General features: G+C 40.4%; 1 protein-coding gene across 1 annotated transcript; it reads left to right on the plus strand.

Moving 5' to 3' along the window:
* Window positions 1-461: 461 nt before the first annotated feature.
* On the plus strand, window positions 462-21,410 carry LOC307263472 (uncharacterized protein; the record flags this gene model as incomplete). Its single annotated transcript, XM_080044619.1, is given in 20 exon segments — window positions 462-568; window positions 3,394-3,622; window positions 3,901-4,063; window positions 4,276-4,425; window positions 4,717-4,877; window positions 6,215-6,394; window positions 6,484-6,625; window positions 12,594-12,778; window positions 12,932-13,073; window positions 13,183-13,359; window positions 17,432-17,646; window positions 17,803-17,979; window positions 17,981-18,031; window positions 18,034-18,199; window positions 19,877-20,037; window positions 20,191-20,370; window positions 20,468-20,609; window positions 20,709-20,893; window positions 20,985-21,126; window positions 21,223-21,410. Coding segments are annotated over 19 exon segments (3,108 nt in total). The 5' UTR covers window positions 462-568; window positions 3,394-3,421.
* Window positions 21,411-22,420: the final 1,010 nt, after the last annotated feature.

Here is a 22,420-nt window from a genome sequence, read left to right on the forward strand (position 1 = left end):
TTGTTTTACCTACCTCTTAATAAAGCTCACACCTTGTAAACATCTCCAAATAAAATTAAATACATATACTAATCTTTTACTTTGGTGTTTTTGTCTGGCTGGAGAAACACTTCAAAGAATGCAGTCTTTAGAAGAGACTGGAGCGGTGTTCGGAAAGATCTACCTACGTCCTACTCATAGGCCTACACATTTTTACTCAATTTGAGTAGGCCCTATGTTGTGGTTGTGTTTGTGAGTTTGTGTAGGCGAGAAATGCGGGCTGAATCTTTCATAGCAGTGGGCAGTTGTTGAGAGGACCAGGCCCTTTCTTTGGTGAGTGTATAAAAATTATACGGCAGTTTTGTAAGTTAGGAAAAAGTTTTCAAATTTGCATTTTATTTTGTGTTTGGAAAAAGCGGCAGAGTGAACCCTCTTGAATAGAGGATCTTCGAGCCAAATCTCCGTTCTTTTCATTTAGTTTATGCAGACCTACTATCTATGACGCAGACACTTCAAGAAGGAAAAGTATACAGATAAATCCTGCCGAGTATTTTTTTTTAATTCGCCTTGCCTTGGAGACTATTTGTCTGTAAGTAGTGTGTGTGTTTTTGTTGTTGTAAAGTTAGTTATGTTTGTTTGTTTAATTTGGCTTGGTTAGCTAGCAGCCTGCAGCAGTAGTGTATTGTTAGCTAGCTCTCCTTCATTTTACATTTGATAGCTAAGCTTTGTTTACTATTTATGTTTATACTTACCGTGTGTTGATGTGTGTAGGCTACATTGATTTATGTTTTTATGTATGTTTCAGTTTTACAAAAAGATAAAGCAACCAGTGAAGATTCACTGAAGAACAAGAAAAGCAAGCCTTGGGTCTTTATTTCTTTATTGGACTTTTTTGTCTGTGTCAGCTGGCTGTCAAGTCGTGATGGGAATGGTCTCAGGACTGTCCTATTGTCTTTCAAATCGATAGCAGATGTGATGGGAGAATCATTTTTACTTTAAGAATGTTCCCAATTGTTTACTGTCTTGTGACACACTGTCTTTTTAAGTAACTGATAAGAGAAAACAGTGGAGGCCCTGAATTGTTTTTCTTATATTAATCTGTCATGTGTTTCATCTTTAGTGTCCCCACCTTGTGAGGGGTCTTTATTCTTGTTTCCTGAGTGAGTCGGCTCATTGATTAAACCCCTGGAAGGAGTTGTGACCCTGCTCAGCCGAACAGTTGTTTGTGTGGCTCTTAGTTGTTTTTAGTTATTCTTATTCCTCACAAGGTATTAGATATATCAGATTTTTTTTTTACAACAGAGGGGTATAGGCTACTACAAAGCAAACTCAACAGAGCCCGGCTCTCTTTTTTTGATCTGGTTCAACATAACACATACCCTCGCTCAGAGCTAACCGGTATCACAAAGGCAGTTATCAACCTCTTATGTTGAACGAGGGTTTCAGCTTCAGGCTCTGTGCGCGTCCCCATGAGAGGGGGCGTTTGGCCGTCATTTGACTCTGCATTCGCACAAAATGGACTGATCTTGTGCCGCTAACTTTACACAAACGTACTGATTGTGAGCAGCTTAGTAAAACAAGTGTGTCGCCAACTTAATTCAAGAGGAAATCAGAGAGCCGAAAAAAACTCTTGCAAATAGGCTAAGGAGAGTGGAATGCTGCCAGCATGGAAATTATTTATTTATCTTGCCGATCGTTCTCGCAGTGCGTAACGTGACATTATAAAACAATGAAACGTTGAACTCGGATTTAAACACTATACCATTTAGCCTAATATATATATAGGCTACTTTGCTATATTTATAGCACTACGCCTATAGTCCCACACTTAAGAATGTAATTTAAATCTGACACTGTCCCCAAATGAATAGCCTATGGAAAATCACTTTAGTTTTGGGCCACATCATAATGAATACAATTTTGATTTAGACTATTAGCCTTTTATTTGAATCTTACAAATACCAATAGGCCTACATTAAAAAACCTGTAGTCTGGATTTTTCGGACAAATATGAATCTACTGTGAGAAGCTTAACCTGCGAGTCTGCGACCTGCGAGTCTTAATCTCGCTTCGTAGTATACCCCTCTGACCTTACCTTACCTTGTACCTTAAAACTTTGAACCTTTTCCTAAACTCCTCCTATGTTTGCAAACGTAGCGGTCTGAGTTTGGCTGTGAGCCAGGGTTTGTCATGGTTAATACTCAATGGTGTGTGATGGTTCACAGTTGTCCTCAAAGAACCTGATGTAGTAGGTCACAGTGCATGCGTACTTGTTCAGACTGTTGGCAGCAGTCCTGAAATCATTTCAGTCAGAACAGGTACCTGGAATAGGGTACCTTCTGTTCTTTCTGTACTTTACACTCTAGTCCAATAGCAATCCACACAGAAATGTCTCTGAAGCACAAAATAGATTCTGACACGTACACCATAGTTCTCTCTATATTAGACTATGCAAGATAGAATAGTGATGTGAATGAGAAGGAATGATATTGTTCGCACAAAAAAACATGTTACTGCCTGTGATGGAAGTTCTTTTAAGGTTGGAGGTCAACTCAGGTGGAAGAATATTTCAGGAGACTTGGATGAATTATGAAGCAATATTTATTACAGACTTGGCCAAGGAGAACCGCACTGCAACTCTCGTGACTTGCACTTCAATTCTGACAAACTCATGCTTAGAGCTGTGTATTAGCCTTGCGCTATCGCTAACCCCTCCCCGGCTCAGGCACCAAGCGTACCAATGTTATGGTTCAGAGCTGAACACAGTGAACCATAACATTCTGGAGTCCAAGGAGATTAGACTTTATCTATACAACTGACCTAAGTGTCTCCTAACAGGCTCCAAGGCTGACCTAGAGTCTGTGAGACAGACACACACATAGGCATTTATGACCTATTAATCTTTACCATTAATATTACAACTAAAGACCCACAAATCTCTCACACTGCCCATGAACACTGCTAGATGAATTAGACATAGAGGGTTTAAATCAAGCAGCTGTTTAAAGAACAACTTCACAGTTTCGGTAGAACCTCTCAAAAAAAGTTATGCAGTAAAATTTTATCAGAAATGTTATCATTTTATCTCCAAATTGTATCTGAGTGCAATTTTACACTGGTCATTTTACTTACAAAAAGTCAATTAAGTTAAATACGACAGAGACTAAGTGGAGTGTTTTATTCATCAAAATAGACTGACATCTGTTATCCATTAAGCTTTTTTTCTTCTTTCTACAAACCCCGCGCAGCATAGTGCAGTAAAAATAAATCATTGGCAGAAATGTCAGCATAGGCAGTCCAGTCTCGCTCAGGTCACAACATGCTGCAGTTATCTCCTCATTTCAGGATCAATTTGACTCACTGCACACTCTGTCACCGTAAGGACAACTGAAAAAGGTTTGTGTTTCCAAAAAGGGGGTCAGGTCCAGGTGACAGTTCCATCATGTTGCAAGCCCTCTTCCAGTCAACTGCTTCGGTCTCGCTGCTGGCAGCTAGTGTGGTTCTGCTGCTGGTACTGCATCTTCTTTACTCCAGCTTCACCACCAAAGAAAAGAGAAGGGAGCCTCCGGGACCTAAATCTCTCCCCCTACTCGGCAACTTGCTCCAGATTGATCTGAAAAGACCCCACAAAACCCTCTGTGAGGTGCGTTATTTAACACTCTTTTTTTTTTTTTAAGATATTTTTTGGCATTTTTCATGCTTTTATTGATAGAGACATAGGTGAAATGGGGCAGAGAGGGGAATGACATGCAGAGCACGACCACGGGCGGGAATCGCCCAGCAGCCCGGCCCGGGGGGTGGTCTGATTATTTAACACTCTTATCCCAAAATAAAATGTATGTGATGTCTTTGTATTGTAATGGAAAATACCCTTTCACTATCTCTGAGATGTTAACCTAAATGTATTTTATTTTTTTGCAGCTTTCTAAGAAATATGGGTCGGTATTCACTGTGTACTTTGGAACCAATAAAGTGGTGGTCCTGGCTGGGTACAAGACAGTCAAAGAGGCTCTGGTCGGCCACGCAGAAGAGTTTGGAGACAGAGATATCTCCCCTATACTTTATGATTTTGCTCAGGGTCATGGTATGCACTTTATTTAAAATATCTTTAATATAAAATACTTTTTTTTACATATCAGAAAAAAGCCAAACAATTATTTTTTATTTATGTTCAATGATCAATCAATCAATTTGTTCTAGCTTGTATAATAAAGCTATATCTCTGATGAGTATTGTATCGAATAAGATATAGCACAGACAACTAGCACAGATTAATTGTCATGCCATGTTTGATAGGGATTCTGTTTGCAAATGGAGATTCATGGAAAGAGATGAGACGTTTTGCCCTCACCACCCTGAGAGACTTTGGGATGGGCACAAGGGTAGCAGAGGAAAAGATCTTGGAGGAATGTGGCCATTTGATCCAGATGTTTGAAGAGCATAACGGTATGAAGTTAATATATGTAAATGATCATGCATAAAATACTGTATGCAAAAAAATAACATGATGTGAAGAAAGTCTCATCTGAATGCAGAGTGACGATTCCTCTGGTTATTTTCCACATCATGACACATCTAATTGCATTATTACTATATTGCCACATGAAACAATGCCTGTGCTCAAATCACCTTTTCATCGCTTTGTGTAAAGTCATTGTGTGGGCTGTTGCAATAGTACAAGATTTCCTTTTTTGTGTTGAACTTCAGTTTTAATACAGAATCATTTCTATTCACCAGGGAAACCATTTGATACATCATGTCCGATGAATTATGCAACATCCAATATTATCTCTTCAATCGTGTATGGAAGCAGGTTTGAATACAGCGATCCCCTATTCATAAACCTGGTGAGAAGAATCAACGAGAACATACGCTATGTTGGCTCCGCACCAATCCACGTAAGTTTCATACTTGCTTTTAAATGGCGCTGTTATAAGAAAGTCACACACAAGCTATTATTGAACAGTTGTGCACAATAGTAAAACGCATCTAACCATTCAGCATTTTATAGCAGTAGCAAATTCATAAAGATCTAGTCCAACAGATAACAGATCATTTTCTGTTAGCGTAATTTCTAATCATCACTTCATCTTCGTTTTGGGTCAATTTTAAATGACAAAACAACAAATAAGGAAGTTGTCAGATTAAAAAATGAATGCAAACTGCAGGTATTTGTTAACAGAAAATAAGGTCTACTCCATAGTTTTGAATTGTCTCTCCTGTTTATAGTTTTTAGAGATATCCACTTTATAAATAAATGTTATTTTGTATTGAGGGTTTGCAAAATGGGAAGGGTTACAGTAGTATCACATCATACAACAGTGTGAAGACTAAATGGAAGTTTTAATCCTTTCGTTATTCATTTGGGGCCAAAACTATTTTCAAACGTAGATAATACATTGCGTGTCTAAAGTATACTGTGTCAAAGTTATAATGGGCCTGAGAGCATAAAAGTAGGACGACATAACAGGTGATTCCAAACTTTTCACAAGTAATGTATTGTATATTGTGTTACGGTAGTGTGAAGTGCTGGCAGTAAGGTAGGACCCAGATGCAGACAGCTCGAAAATACGATGATTTTATTTACAAGAAGCGCACGCGACACAAGACAATGATAGCACACTGGGCAAAGGAAAGACAGGGACTGTGTTTCGAAAAGTCATACTAACGTCCTCCCTCCTACATACTCAACATGTACAGTATATACTCCATACTTACTTAACAATCGATTGTGTATGTGAGGTTCGTCAGACCATTTACACTGAAGTATACAGAAGCAATAAAGAATTTCAATAAAAAACTTCCATGCTGTTTGAAAAGATGCAATGCATTGTGGGGCGGTTGAGTAGGAAAAGTATCTTATCGATCCATACACAAAATCTTCCCAGAAGTTAGTACTCATCCGGGCTTTTCTCTTCTACACAAACTTGCATACAAGTCACATACTCAAATTGACGTCAAAATGAGTATGAGTAGGACGTTAGTATTGTTTTTCGAACACAGCCAAGGACTTAAATATATAAGACAGGAGAGACAACGAGGCATAGGTGAAACACATTATGAAGCGACCAGTTATCAAACAGGAGGGAAACTTGACAGGACCATAACATATTGTGTGTAGCTTGTTCTGTTTATTCCTTCATGTAATATGAGCATTAACACATATGTGGCAAACATAGTAAATATTGGTTTGTTGTTTGGAGTACAATGTCTTAGGTCATCTTTTTTTTTATAGCTCTTCAACATGTTTCCCAAACTGCTCGGTTGGATCAAAACCCGGCAGCTGATATTAAAAAACCTTGAGTTGACTGCCAGCGATGTCAAAGATTTGATCAAGCATCTGAAAGAGACACTGAACTCTGACCTATGCAGGGGGTTCGTGGACTGTTTCCTGATTCGGAAGCAGAAAGAAGATGTGAGAAAACATTGTTTAACTTTTTCAAAGAACAGCAATGTCCTACATTTCTATTTTATAATGATATGTGTCTCTCATCTTTCTCTTAGGACTCTTGTGTTAAGGACACTCACTACCATGAGCAAAACCTGATATATACAATTGGCAACCTGTTCGGAGCTGGTACTGATACCTCAGCAACTACTCTTAGATGGGGTTTGCTTTTTATGGCCAAATATCCACATATCCAAGGTAAGGAGAGAGACGAGATGAAGAATGTGAATTTATGTTTTCATCTGTAGTTGCCCTTAAATACAAGGATAAGGACAAAGAAAACAAATATATACAGTACAGTTTTTCTTTTGTTATATACAGTCTGCACCTCAACATGCTACATTTCTGCTAGCTGCTAATAAAAGCTTCAGCCTTCTACCTTCCAGGCTGCTAGCACAGCCAGCAATCTGACAGCCATCCAGTACTTGAGATGCTTGCAATGTTTTGGGTGGTCAGTAGTGTTTGTATGGGTGTTAGCCCAAGTCAATTTGGGACTGTTGCTTCAATGTAATTTTAACACTTAGATTTCAGCCCTGAACCCTTTAGGTCATGTCTACTGCAGCCTACAACCCGCTGCTCCGCCCCTCGCAACAACCCAGACTATTTCAGAAAATATCTGAACGCGTCGCACAAAGACAATCTCCCGATGTGTGCTGCATAATAGATCAATAAATCCGCACATACACCGGGTCAGGTTCTCTGGATATTGTCTAGAGTTCAGGTGTGAAAGGGAACCTGGAAGTTGTGGGTCTGCAGCCAACCACCCTAACCCTAACTCTGTTCTGACTATCCTGATATGGCTATACATGATTCCTGGCACCGCTCACTTACTCTGCCTCTGGACTACCAGGCAATCCCACCAGCCTTCAGCTGAGTCAGACAAACTCCAGACTCCAGTCCACAGTCGCCCGAGCCAACCGACGGACAGCATTTTTTTACAGTCAAGTTCAGCTCAGTCTGGCTATCCAGTCCATTCCTGCATGGCAGTGCTGCCGTCCCCTGCTTTGATCTCCAGAAGCCGTACCCTGACTCAGCACTCAAGAAGCCTGAGAACTCTTGCTGTGTCTCTGCCCGTTGTCCTGTCTATCGACCTGAGGACTCCTGTTCCACCTCTTCCCTGCCTTTAGGCTGCCTGCCAGACGCCCTCTTCACTGCCAAGGTGTAATCCACCTACAGAACATCTTCTGTAGCTTTTGGCTGTGCTACCTCAACAGCTCAGTTAAATTGCGGTGTACATTGACACAACAACCATGACACAGGTGGCAGAGCGGGGATCGAACCGCCAACCCTTGGATCATTGGCCGACCCGCTTAACCACCTGAGCCACGGTCGCCCCTATTACAGAGAAATATGTCCCATAAAAGAAAAAGAGCACCAAGGCCATCCCAGAGGACCCTGCATAATATTTAAATTTAAATTATTATTATTATGGAAAATCCATGTGTCCTTCTAGCTTCTAATTCATCTGACACAGTGTTTACATTTTTTTTCATACAAAATTCTTCAGCTTTAGCCTCTTAACTTCTCTCTCAAAGTGCACCAGATTCATGCATTTCACTTTAAAAACTTAAAAAATCTCCCGGGGGGACATACCCCGGACCCCCCTTGGAGGGGCGGGATCTCGGCTGGCTACTATTTTCACCAAGCTGGACATTAGCCGTAAAAGCAGAAAACACTGGGTGTATTAATGGCATTTAACAAGAGGGGGGATGTATCTTTTTAAAGGTCACATATTATGCTAAATGCACTTTTTAAATGTGTTCCAACATATCCATGGGTCCACAGTGTGCCTAGAGACTGCCAAAATATAAAAAAAAATAACAATCTCTCCTGTTCTCACTCTCCCCCTTTCTGAAACCCCCACCCCTCCCCCTAATATACTCCAGTCAGAATTTTCCCCTTTTCTGACCTCACAAACTGGAAAGCCAGAAGCTTCCACTGTGCAGCCCACACCCCTATTTCTTATTGGTCCACGGCCCTGACAGACAGAGGGCGAGGCGTATCTGGCTTTGCTTCCGGACAGGGGGCGGGGGCAGCTCAAAGATTGTATATTTACGAGGGGAGCTGCAGCTCTTTTTAAAAAATAGGCCATTGTGAGATTAGCTGAACATCAGCATAGTACAATAAATTATCTGAAAGTTTTTTTCAGCTAACAATTAAAGAAAAACTTATTAGGGACCACTAAGACCATATAATATGGTGTATAATAGTACCGAAAAGTGTATAATATGGGAGCTATAATGTGCAATTAAAGTGTTGCCGTGAAGAAGGATTACAATTTACGAAGACACTATGAAACTAAACATCAGAGCAGCTACATGTCCTGATAAATGTGTTATTTTTGCAAAGTGGCCCGGCCCTTCGTAGATTTTTCTGTATGTGGCCCTCAGTGAAAAAAGTTTGGACACCCCTGGTGTATCAACTCTGAGCGTGTTCACTCTGGGTGGAGCATGTGCGTAAAAGCCATCGTCAATGGATCGCTGATAACATGATTCACCATGGAAACAGAAGAAACAAATGCTTGATCCTCCCACTTCTCCACTTCTCAAAAAAGAAAAAAAGAAATCTCCGCTCCTCCCACTAGAGTTAGAAATATTAACGAATGAGCTTATGGTAGCCTATGGAGAAGAATTAACGGGATATTGTCTCATAACTCTGATCTAATCTCCTCGGCAATTCAGAAAAAAAAAACAGAGCAAATACTTTTTGTCAAGAAAATAATTTTGCTTCTGTATGAGAAGCCATAGTCTATTTTAAAAAGTTACGCATATCAGCTGTAAAGTAATAAAGCTGGCGCGGCACAGCATTGCTGACAGTGTTTTATATTCACTGTATAATATGTTGGGAAGCTATAGCCTAATAGCCTACTGTGCAGTAAACAGAACAGACTGTCGCTTCTTTTAAATGGGGAGTGAAAGACATTAACGTCAAGACACATTAGGTGACAGTTTCCATTGAAGAGCTTGATTGATTTATTACCAGATCCATTTTCCTCAAGTGATCACAGTTTAAATTATTATATAATTTTTATATTCATATTAGGCTATTTAACGAGGCTCGTCTGTGACTTTAGGATCGCACAAGTGAACTGTAACGATCGCGTGCAGCCGCAGCGTTACATGAATCCACCTGACATAAATCTGTTCAGTGGCACAGACGTTAAAAAACATACAATACAAATAGGTTTATTAATCTGAATGTAGAGCATGTCACGATGTGTAAGGTGGCCGCCTATATAGGGCTGTGTAAAAAAATCGAAATATCGATATATCGCGATACTTAGTCTCGCGATATCAGTATTTATAAAAAATGTTATGATTTATTTTTTTTATTTTTTTATTTTTTTGCTTTTCAAGGCTTTATTGACAGTGCAGATATACAGATATGCAATGGGGCAGAGAGGGAATGAAATGCAGAGAACAACCATGGGTCAGATTCAAACCCATGTCTGCTGTCAGGCCTGAGCCTCTAGGACGGGGGTCACTAACAGGCGGACCGCGGTCCGGGTCCGGACCCAGATGCCGTCCTATACGGACCCGGACCTGTAGTCAATAAATTATTTAAAATTTTGACGGGGCGCTTCTATTTTGACCGGCGCAGCTTTTCTAGACTTTACGGTACTGGTTTAGCGAATCAGGAAATGCATTCGAGTTAAGCCATCCCGCCTCCTGCTACTCAGGCAGCCAATCGAATCTGTGCATTCCCGGCTCAGGCTGGCTCACAGACAAAGAGACAGTGAGCGATCATGCGAGAGATGACAGAGAGAAGTGCAAGAATTACGAGAATTTCAGCAAAATAAGTCAGATTAGAGTGAGAAAGACAGCGGGAGGAGAGTGAGATACAGCTTTCTCTCACTCTTAACGAGCGATCAACAGCTCAGTTTTTTCCCCTTTTGTAAGACTGGTGAAAACCGGTCAAGGTGCAATCATGTGGATTCTCTATTACCCCGATGTAGACCTATGTGTGAATGACACAGACATACGATTGACATAATCACCAATCGCCAGCAGCACTGCATCTACTGCCCACAACAGCAACAGGAAAAACATTATTTTTTTGTATGTAGTTTCAATTATCTACATTTTAAGTTTTACATATTCTTAGTAATGGCAGAATTTATAAATATAGGTTAATTTTTTAGCAAGATATTTGGCTAGTAGCCCCACTAATATTAGCAAAAGCTAGTGGTCATCTGTCCCTCAGTCCAGTTGTTAAGCATCTGGCTGCTAGCAAGTTATGTTGTTTTGTTAATTTTTCTATTCATCTTAACTATATTAAATGTTGACCTTTTCTTTTATTCTTTTCCCCAGAATGCACCAGAATGCTCCGATTACATTCTAAAAACACAAAAAAAACTACTGGGGGGATACCCCCAGATCCCCCTACAGGGGTTTAGTTTCTGACATGTCACTTTTTCAGAGCTTTTCAAAATCGCAAAATAAAAATCCAGTATTAGACAAAGTGGGAAATTACTATGTTAAACAAACATAGTAGGTATAGTGAAGTGTAGAAATTATACATTGAAATATTTCTCAAATTGCATAATTAATTTTTTTGCACCCCTTCTAATCTCAGATGCACCCAGAGTCATTATGTTCTGCAACACTGAAGTTGCTGCTATACTTTATTTAATTTTTCAAAAATTAATTATATATTTTATCTTTATTTTAAGATTATTATATTTATTTTCACCATTTTATTTTTAAATGCAGCCCTTCTTTTCTATGAAGAGATTAGTTTCAGTTGAGTCACTTAAATAATACATATATCTTCAGTATTATATATCTATAATTATTTAAAAGTGAGAATAAATATTGTTGAAATGTTTTTGAATTGTTCTTTCTATATTGATCTGACAGTCAGTTGTTGATTACATGCAGACGTTGATACAACTACTAGGCTACTTCACTATATATCACACTGAATCATAACGCAAGTTAGACATTATGATGTTCCGGACCTTTGCTTGAGGACATTTTCTCGAACTGGACCTATTTGAATTTTAGTTGAATACCCCTGCTCTAGGATACTGACTATTGAAGTTAAATCAGTTTATAAGAACACTTAATATTCACTGTGTCACAAAAGCACACTGATGTGTTTTCATTTTCATTGTGTCCTGTACAGTTAGTACAAGAGTGAATTGGATTTGTTATTTTGATGTTATGGCAGCTGCAGCAGTGTTTGATCATTTGCCAAAACAAAAAAAATAGTAAAGGAAGTTGTGAATGAAATAGTTTTGACTTCATTTGTCTGTGCAATTATCAATATATTGTGCTGTTATGTTTGACAAGGCAACTTGTTTATGGAATATCGCAATATATCGTGATGTATCAAGATACGCAATATATCGTGATATATCGTGATATATCGTATCGTGACCAGTGTATCGTGATATGTATCGTATCGCGAAGTCCTTGACGATACCCAGCCCTACGCCTATATGAACGGACCGAGGACTGAGAACAAGGCTACTGATCAGATAAATGATCGGTCAAACGTAAAATCATCAGGAAATGATAAAAACATCCCGATGGAGATTTCTATGGAGTGATTTTGCTTCAAACTGTACAGGGACGCGTGTGACAGTGACACTCTTTCTTCAGTCGGAGCTGCAGCGTAAAGTGAAAACAAACTCAGGGTAGGTCTAACCACCTCCCGAGCAGGTTAGACCCACGGTGTATGTTGCCGCAGTAACTGACCCTCGGTTGCGCTGAACCTGCTACCTGAAACGGAAAACCCAGAGTTTCCACCAACTCAGAGCGAACAAACTCTGGGTTGCCTCAAAACCAGCTACCTGAAACAGGCCTCAGTTCATGGCCCATCTCTGCTCTCTATTTACATGCCACGTAGCCAGGTCATACAACATCATTAAATATGCACTTTACAATTGTATGCTGATGACACTCAGTTATATTGTACTTATATTAAAACCCGCAGATCTTTCTAGCCTAGCTAAGGGCCTTTTTTACAGTATTGGCTCAAAGTCTATGCGAGTTTAGCAGCTTATAATCACAATTGGACTATTTTATCCATGCTAGGGGTCAGTCTGTCACTGGCCCCCACTAACCATATCTGTACAGATAGTGCAGCTTCACAGAGCAGCTTGCATTACTGTAATATTGTAGATTTGATCAAATGAATGCACCTCCCTCTGTGTGTTCAGACCTTGTCCATGAGGAGCTGAACAGGGTGGTAGGAAGCCGCCAGGTCCGGGTAGAAGACCGGAAAAACATGCCGTACATTGATGCAGTCATCCACGAGACTCAGAGACTGGGCAACATCACACCCATGGCTGTCCCTCACAAAACCAGCCGAGACGTCACCTTCCAGGGCTACTTCATCAAGAAGGTGTTTAGTGTTCATTTGTTTTCAGTTCTTTACACAAAACATTTTTTTTGCTGCATATGTACTGCATGTGCTGCACTTGTGAAAACATAAGAACGTGGTTTCGTTCTGAGACCTTATATGATGGACCTACTCTCTTCTTCTGTCTGTACACAGGGCACATCTGTGATTCCTCTTATTGCTTCTGTCCTGACTGATGAGAGCGAATGGGAGACCCCACACACTTTCAACCCTTCCCACTTCCTGGATAAGGATGGTAAATTTGTCAGGAGAGAGGCCTTTATGGCCTTTTCTGCAGGTACGACAAATGATCCAAGTTTCTGTTGTTTAGGGATTAGAACGATGGTTTACACAGCATGATTCAGTTGAGCTCATGACATCTGTATATCTTTATCCATTCCATGCAGGTCGCAGGATGTGTCTGGGAGAAGGTCTGGCTAAGATGGAGCTCTTTCTCTTCTTCACCTCCCTCCTTCAGCGCTTTCGTTTCACACCTGCACCAGGAGTAAGAGAAGAGGACCTGGATCTGACACCAGCTGTGGGCTTCACCATCGGCCCTTCCTTCCATGAGCTGTGTGCTGTCTGTCGCTAACGAGTAGCAGTGCTGGAACATGGCATTATAACTGCATGTATCTCCAAGTTACCTGAAACTGTATAAGGAGGAATTAATTATGTGATACAAAGTTAAATAGACTGACACGCTTAATGATTTTATGTAATTTCTACAACTACTGCTACTCAAGCGCTTTGAGTGCTATATAAATCCAATCCATTATTATTATTATTATTATTATTATTATTATTATTATTATTATTATTATTATTATTATTATTATTATTATTATTATTATTATTATTATTATTATTATTAACTACATTCATAGGTGTACTGTATATGCACTTCTTTAGAATGTCTGTTTCTCAACCACTGGAATGTTTTTTTTGTTTTTGATTTTTTTTACCAATGAATGCACCCAGTTTGGAAGATTGTAACTTACAGGTTACATTTTTTTATTGCAGCGAATGGGAGAAATAAAATGTATAACCGTCTATCATTGTAATCTCTTGAAACTGATAGGCTACCTTATGAACACCACACAATTACAATAAATAACATTCATATGCCAATCTATTTGTTTAGGTGTGTTTTTTTTTCTAGCTGGAGAAATACTTACAGTATATAAAAAAAAAGTCTTGTCAGTTGACTCTCAACCCAAACTTCTTAATTCTTGCTGCTGATCAGAGTGAATAATTCATATTAAACATGCTCCTGATCAGGTAAGAAATGCAGGATCAACTATTTATATTTCTCGTTAACAAGAGTTTTGTCAGTACTTGCAAGGGCAGTCATTGAGTTACAATTTGCTTGGGTTTAGCCAGTTTCTTTGATTTCTTTGTGCTTATAAATGCACTTATGGTAGAGATCATATTTCTGTTATTCTGCTGTCGAGAAGGTGGCAAAAGGGGGAGTTACTGCTCATCAAAGCCTGTAACTGGCCTGTGCACATTTCCAGTGAGCCTGGGGTCACATCTAAGGGTGGCTCTCTCCCAAAAAGTGGGATTTGGAATCATATACCTGTGAGATTAAGTTAATCCCTTCAGTTTAAAACAATGTCACCTTTACTACTCCTGTCAGCAAAACTTCAGTACGGGTCGATTAAGACATACAAGCACCCTCAGTATAACCCACAACAGTCCTGTAATTCGGAAATAATTAACATGAATTGAAATAGGGCTACATTTGAAAAGATAAATAATAGCATCTCATGTAATTTCATTTAGAGATTTGATTGAAGTAATGGATAGCACAAACTGCACACTTTATGGTTATACATGGTGTGTGTAATTCACAGTCCAGACAGCTCTGCCAACCAGGGGTCGCTCCTAAACATGCTCATACAATTCCCCGATGACACTAACAACTAACCCTCTCATTACAGGATCATACTACTAAAAACTGCAGATAAATAATCAGATTTTTGCATTTCTATAGGCACTTGAGACTGGTTCACAACTACAAGTAATGAAAGAAAATCCTAATTTTGTCTAGATGTATTATCAAACTTCCTGTAACCAAATGTGATACTTGTTTTGTCAGTTTCATTCAGAGGGAAAGGGAAACCTAACAAGGGGGCTAAGACCCTGTTTCCACCTGGCATTAACATCTGACTTTTTGAATCTGGTTACAAGTGGACAGCTCTCAGTCCGTGTGTTCCCACTTGTATTTTCAAATGTGACTTCTCTGTCTACTTGTGATCGGATTCCATTTACCCGCGCTGTATTTAAATCAACACGTTCATCATTTCCGTTTGCATTGGTGTTTTTAACCGGTGGGGTTCAAACAAGTAAACATACAGGGCTGTACAGTGCCACAGTTTTAATCGCATTTGCTATTAAAATGCATTACATGCAAAGATAATTACCAGTCTAGGTTGACGAGATATGCTACTGTCTCATTTAGACAAGGAGGCGCGATGCACAACACTGCTTAGAGGGCTCTCGCCAAATGCGGGAAATATCATAGATAGTATATAAAAGTAAAAACTCTTAGGCGAGTAAGTTATTACGCCTCTTTGGCTGGTGAAAGATGTGTGTTTGCGGGGCGCCTTTTCTAACGTCTGCTACACTCTTGTCACCACCACCACCAGTAGGCTACACGGGCGGCTTTCTGTATGAAGTTAAGATACTGTATGCGAACAGAATATTTCCTGTGCGCCTTCACATTAAAAGCCTGTTTCTACCCAAACGCGAGTTGACTTTTATTCTTAAGCAGATAAGAACAGGAAGTCGTTGCCTTGCAGCTCTCCAGTCAATAGCAGCGATTTCCGTGTTTTCAGATTTACGCAGTGAAATGAAAACAGAGGAGTAACTTGTCATTTGCACGAGGCTTCTATAAAAGCTGCATGAACGCCAGTGATGCATTTTCAACGTATTTCCGCCCAGGCAGAGGGCAGCAGTTGAGTATGAGGTCCCTAAAGTGGACAGGAGTCACATTGGTGTTTCCACTACCAAATGAATGCGAACACAAGCGACACAAGCGACGTAAACCACCTCTGAATGTGGTTTTTGTGATCCGATCTCAATGCGTCTTGAGAGTGTTCTCACCTGTAGTTAGAGCTGTATTCATGTGATCGGATCACAAAAACCACATGTTAATGCCAGGTGGAAACGGGGTCTTACTCTCACACACACTGAGACCAGATACTTGACGGCAGCACACCACAGCAGGTGGGCCTTTAGTTTACCATGACACTAGGGCTATAGCACAAACTGCACACTTTGTGGTCATACATGATATGTGTAGGCCTAATTCACAGTCCAGACAGCTCTGCCAAACAGGGGGTCCTATTGACCTGCTATTAAAAACAAGCAACATGTAAAAGCATGGGAGAAATTAAAAGACAAAAAAGTCTATTAGAACACACCATCTTAATTTGCACATGTATTCTTGTAGATATTGATGCATACAGAGCAGCTTTGTGATGATGCTCCTGGAGGACTGAGCAGAACAGATCGTATGGCTCTAAGCTTTTGCATATCCTGTTAGTCTTCATGGTTTCAAAATCTTTCACATAGTCTGTTTTTTCATTTTCTTATTTGAATTTAATGCCTCTGTTTTTGATCCTTCCAGATTTTGCTTTTGGATACAATAGCTTGATAATGACTAGTTTGACTAGATCTGTGTGGAAGAAGTTTTTTGGTTGAAGAAAACTTCACGAAAGTCCAATAGGAAAACAAATCTACTTAGTTCCAAAAGACAATACAGATGATTATGGTCAGCATTCATGCATGGAGAGAAGACCATAGCATCCTGCCCAGAGCAATCAAATCAAAATCAAATCAGTTTTATTTGTATAGCCCAAAATCACAAATACATTTGTCTCAGTGGGCTTTACATTTCATACAATATGATATATGATACAATATGATACAATATGACACCCTGCCCTTACACCCTTAGCTCGGCTGAGAAAAAACTCCCAGTAAAAACCCTTTACCGGGAATAAAAAAAATTGAAGAAATCTCAGGGAGAGTCGACAGAGTAAGGGATCCCTCTCCCAGGACGGACATGCTGTAATAGATGTCATAAAGCAATGCCAGGGTCTTGACTGAGTTGTATACACAAAATGAGCTGCTTTATACAAAAATGGTTGACATGGTCAAATAGGTAGAATAACAATGGAACAATCAAGTTCGGCTCTTGATGACATCAATGCTAATCTGAATCTGGGAGCTTCCAGGATGGCCCACACCTAGGGTGTCAGCCCAATCAGACTGATTTAATTACAATAGAAAATCCAGACAGGATACATCAGTAGTTAAGATGAGAGGAAATACACTTCATAAAATGATCAAATAATGAATGTAGAGACAAGAGTAGAATTAAACGAATCAATATAAAATTGGCTTCCACATCTGTGATTGGCTGGCAGAGCTGCTCAATCACGCCTACCCAAGAGGTGAATCCATTGTGATTGGTGCATCCTATAAATTGAGGTGGAACCAGGAAATAGTCAAGGAAACAGGAAAGACAGGATGCCCTTTCTTTATATGTCCATGAGGATGCCCTGACTCTGACTATCTGGCTAACTTGTGACTTTGAAAACAACTGCTGTTCACTGAAAAGAAAACATTTGTATTTCCAAAGGGTGTCAGGTCTTGCTGACTGCACCATGTTGGAAGATCTTTTCCAGTCCTTCACTTCAGTCTACCTGTTGGGGGCCATATTGGGCCTACTGGTCCTCCACCTTTTTAACTCCAGCTTCAGCTCCCCAGACCGGATAAAGGAGCCTCCAGGACCTACACCTATTCCCCTGCTCGGTAATTTGCTTCAGGTGGATCTCAAGAGACTCTACAAATCACTTTTCGACGTGAGTACTTTGTTGTTTGTTTCTATTTCTTCGATAGATGATTGTTCCTTTTTTATTCTTGTAGTCATTATTTAATTGCAGTCATATACATTAGTGAATTCCAGTAAGTTTAATTTCTTACTTGCGTCTCACGTGTAACTGCCTCCACCTATTTAGCTGTCCAAAGAATATGGATCAGTGTTCACCGTCTACTTGGGACATAAGAAGGTGGTGGTCCTGGCAGGACACAGGACAGTCAGAGAGGCTCTGGTCAACCACTCTGAAGAGTTTGGAGACAGAGATGTCACTCCCATATTCTATGATTTCAACAAAGGAAATGGTAAGAAAACGTTCCAATGCTTTTATTTTATTTGTAATTAGCTTTTGTCCTGGTCTTAACGCGGCAACTGCTCTTTGTTTCCAGGCATAATATTTGCCAATGGCCCCTCGTGGAAAGAAATGAGGCGCTTTGCTCTAGCTACACTCAGGGATTTTGGGATGGGCAGAAGGATTATTGAAGAGAAGATCATAGAGGAATGTGGCTACCTAATTTCTGACTTTGAACAATATGAAGGTAAGACAATCTCCAATGAAAAGCACTGTACTTTAAATATCTTATGGTGGACTGTTAGTTAGTTTGGCTTATTCCAAACAAAGTGTGAGGTGTTTCTGCAACAAAATGTTGTCTTTTGTTTCAGGTTTTCATCTGGCATTGTCTTAGTGACATAGTAGAACATTCAGGTTCGAGAGTTGAAGGTGCGAACACACCAAACGCGTTGGGTGCGGTGGCCAAAGCGCCCAACGCACCTGATCTGGCGCTTGGTCATTTTGTGTCAAAAAATGGTTCAACGCGCCCAACGCTACGCAGCTATAGTCTCCCCACCCCCCCCCCCCCCGATATATTTATTCCCCTAATCAACCATGGCTGCGATCAGACCCGACACAACAGCATTCATGTCCGCACAAAAACAACAACAACAAGGCCAACAATTGTGCCAAAAGACAAATAAACAGCAACTGAATGGAACAAATAGCCTTAAAACAGCATTGCAGATTCACGCCACTCGGAAATGAACACAAACAGCAAGGCAGCACCATACCAAACACATTTACAGCAGCATTGAGCACAGGGCAGTATAAAATAAAGGCAAGTAGCCTACATTACCCTACCTGGCTGTGACGGGACCGTGGCTGGCGTAGATATAGGCATAAACACCGGTGCTTCGCTGTACTCGTTGTGAAAGTTCCCCGGACTTAGCCGTTATGTTTGGGTTCATTATATGAAGGTGGTGGCCGCACACAACCGGGTGACGCTGTCCGACCGGTGCTAACTTGGTTTATCGGCTAAAGCACAGCCGCACATATTCACTGAATTAACCAGGAAGCCCATTCTCCTGGCTCACTTTCCCCACGTCTTCTAACCCAACCCCGAGCGGCTTTATATCACCAGCCAGCCGCAAATACAGTACATTTCCTACTCGGTGTTTCTCAGCCTCTGTGTTATCCTCCCACCGTGCCGATGTCTGTGACGTCGGGTCAAGCTCACCGCTGATTGGCCAACGTGGCTAAACGTCACGTGTTGGAGCGTTAAAAGTTAAATTTTTTGAACTCGCGCGGTGGTGCGATGGTGCGGTGACGCTTTGGTAACGCGGCTACCGCGCCCAAAGCGCCGCTTTACCGCGGCCAACGCATCATCGCGCCTAAACCAATGGTTCCCTATGCAAAAATAGGATTTTTCAACGCCGCCACCGCACCCAACGCGTTTGGTGTGTTCGCACCTTTAGATGTTCAATATCTTCAGTTTATTTTAAAAGCTCAGGTGGGCTCTCCAGATGGAAATTAGGCGAGACTCCACTTAAGGATAAGGCTTTCCGCCATGGTGATCTTCCATGAGAACCATTTTCACCCTATATTTTTCTTACTGGGTTACGATATAAATTGTGACCTCTGTGACTTGAGATATACAGAACAACTTGAACCACAATTGAACAATTTCATTATGTCATATGATTTTTTTTATATGAGATTATACAATCGATATGCCAAAACTTTTAAAAAAAAATCGTTTATTTGAGTGTCATTCATCAACATAGAGGGCATTTGTCTATTATATGAACTTTGATGAAGATCAGTCACATTTTATGGATAAATTTATGCAATTATGTAGGTAATTCCAAAGCATTCGCTTCCTTTTTGTTGGCACTGTACCTTAAACCTTGAAATCTAAATCATGTCTATATTTTTTTTTCAGGTAAGGCCTTTGACAACAGCCAAGCAACGTGTTATGCCGCCTCAAACATTATATCAGCTATCATGTTTGGAACGAGGTTTGAATACAAAGACCCTGTCTTCCAGGCGATGGTGGCAAGAGACCACAAGTCCATCCATCTGACTGGATCAGCTCCCATCCTGGTACTACAAAGTGACTGATCATTGAATGATTGACATTGTTATGCCTACCATATCATTGCTCAGATTAATCGCTCATTCCATTCCAAGTAAAAATGTGTTCATTATCTTTTGGAAAGAGGGGTGCAGCTTCAAATCTAATCAAATCCATTACAGATCTACAACCTGTTCCCCTGGTTGGGCCCTTGCCTTAAAAACTGGAGGGATTTGATGAAGAATGTGGAGCGGAACAAGGAAGACACAAAAAGCATAATTGCAGATCTGAAGGAGACTCTGAACCCTGGGATGTGCAGATGCTTTGTCGATGCATTTTTGGCCCATAAGCTAAATCTGGAGGTGAGGTGTCCAACTCCCACGAATCCACCCTCTTATATTGATATTACAGATGAACCAATCAACCAGTATAATACCTCTTTTCTGTGTGTTATTCAAGGAGTCTGAAATCAAGGACTCCCACTATCACGATGAAAACCTGGTCAACACGGTAATGAATCTGTTCGGAGCTGGAACTGACACCACAGGAATTACGCTCCAGTGGTGTTTACTTCTCATGGCCAAATACCCTCACATTCAAGGTGCACAAATCACATCCACAACCGTGCTCGCAATTCATTTGGACTTTAGTAGCATCACATATTTGTCAAATTTGAATTCCACTTTTCACTTGCATACAGACCAAGTCCAGGAGGAGCTGGACAGGGTGGTCGGAAGCAGGCAGGTCCAAGTGGAAGATAGGAAGAAGCTGCCGTACATTGATGCAGTCATCCATGAGACTCAGAGACTGGCCAACATTGTCCCCATGGCTATTCCTCACAAAACCAGCCGAGACGTCACCTTCCAGGGCTATTTCATCAAGAAGGTTGGTTGACCAAATCAATCCAAATCCTCAAAACAGAGCCTTGATTCAAAAATGTATATGATACACAGTTTTTTAATATCTTTGCCTACAGGGGACTACGGTGTTTCCTCTGCTTACATCTGTCCTGCATGATGAGAGCGAATGGGAGACCCCACACACTTTCAATCCTTCACACTTCCTTGATAAGGATGGTCAATTTGTCAGGAGAGAAGCCTTCATGGCCTTTTCTGCAGGTACAACAACTTTTTTTTGGATATGGATATAATTCTCTTAATGGATAATGGAACGATTGTAAAGACATGATCAAAGTTATCTCTTTGTTCTCACAGGTCGCAGGGTGTGTCCTGGAGAGAGTCTGGCCAGAATGGAGCTCTTCCTCTTCTTCACCTCCCTCCTTCAACACTTTCGTTTCACTCCTCCACCTGGAGTTACAGAAGATCAACTGGATCTCACACCAACTGTGGGCTTCACCCTCACCCCTGCGTTTCATGAGCTGTGTGCTGTCATTCGCAGATAACTCACACTCTATACTTATCATTGTATGATATAAATTGATACTAGAATTATTTCATCAAACTACCCAAGTGTTTGAATAATTGAAACTGAGTCAGGCCTTCTTGAAAGCAGGTGATTTACTTGCAAACAGCAAATGCAAGGGTCAAACAACATGTATCACAAGTGTAGCTTACATGATTGAATACAAAGAAATTAACAGTGTACATGGGATTATATGCAAGAGAAGGTGGTGTGTGCGCAAACACATACTAGGTTCGGTGTGTCCAGCCCTTGTTTTGCTGGCGAAAGCAGAAATGTTTTTAATTAGGCAGATAACAGAATATGGGAAATTTAGGGAGTCTTTTTTACTCAACCACTGTGCACATGAATACGTCATACCTCTGTATGTGCCAAAATCTTATTAGGCAGTTTCTTCTTCAAGGCTAAACAACAACTTTTGTCTTAGCAAAACACTTTGGGGCTGTTAGTTTACTGGGACAAAGTTCAACAGGCAGAAAGCATGTATTGAGCATTAAAACATTATACAATTATAAGGCAAATTAAATTCTGTTAACATAAATATATAGGCAAGGGACCCCAACAAACCATCACCAATCCTGTGCTGGATTGTATTGGAACTGGGAACTGGAGGGCTTTCAGAATCTGACTAGACCTGGTTTTTAAAGGTATTTACAGGTTTGCCATTTTTCTCGCAGGAGATAAGAGGTCCCAAATCTCCAGGACACTTGAAAAAAGTATTCAGACATTTTTAGATTCTTATAGGGGAGAAAGGAACATTCTTGTTCTTGCTAAAGGGATTGTGGAATAGCACAAGGGGACCATGTCACATAAGTTGGTATCGTCAACATATTTAGTCTTTTTGAAACAGGGTGGAAGGCTTAATACCAAGGATACCGGGCTCTGGTATTGATGCCTTATTTATCTCTTTTTATTTTAAGGTTATTCCTGAAGACCTGTAAAACTGATTTTTTAAGTATATTGTTGACAGTCGCAGAATGCAATTTTACACTA

Source organism: Ammodytes marinus (genome assembly GCF_949987685.1).
Source record: "Ammodytes marinus genome assembly, chromosome: 16".
Taxonomy (NCBI): Eukaryota; Metazoa; Chordata; class Actinopteri; order Uranoscopiformes; family Ammodytidae; genus Ammodytes; species Ammodytes marinus.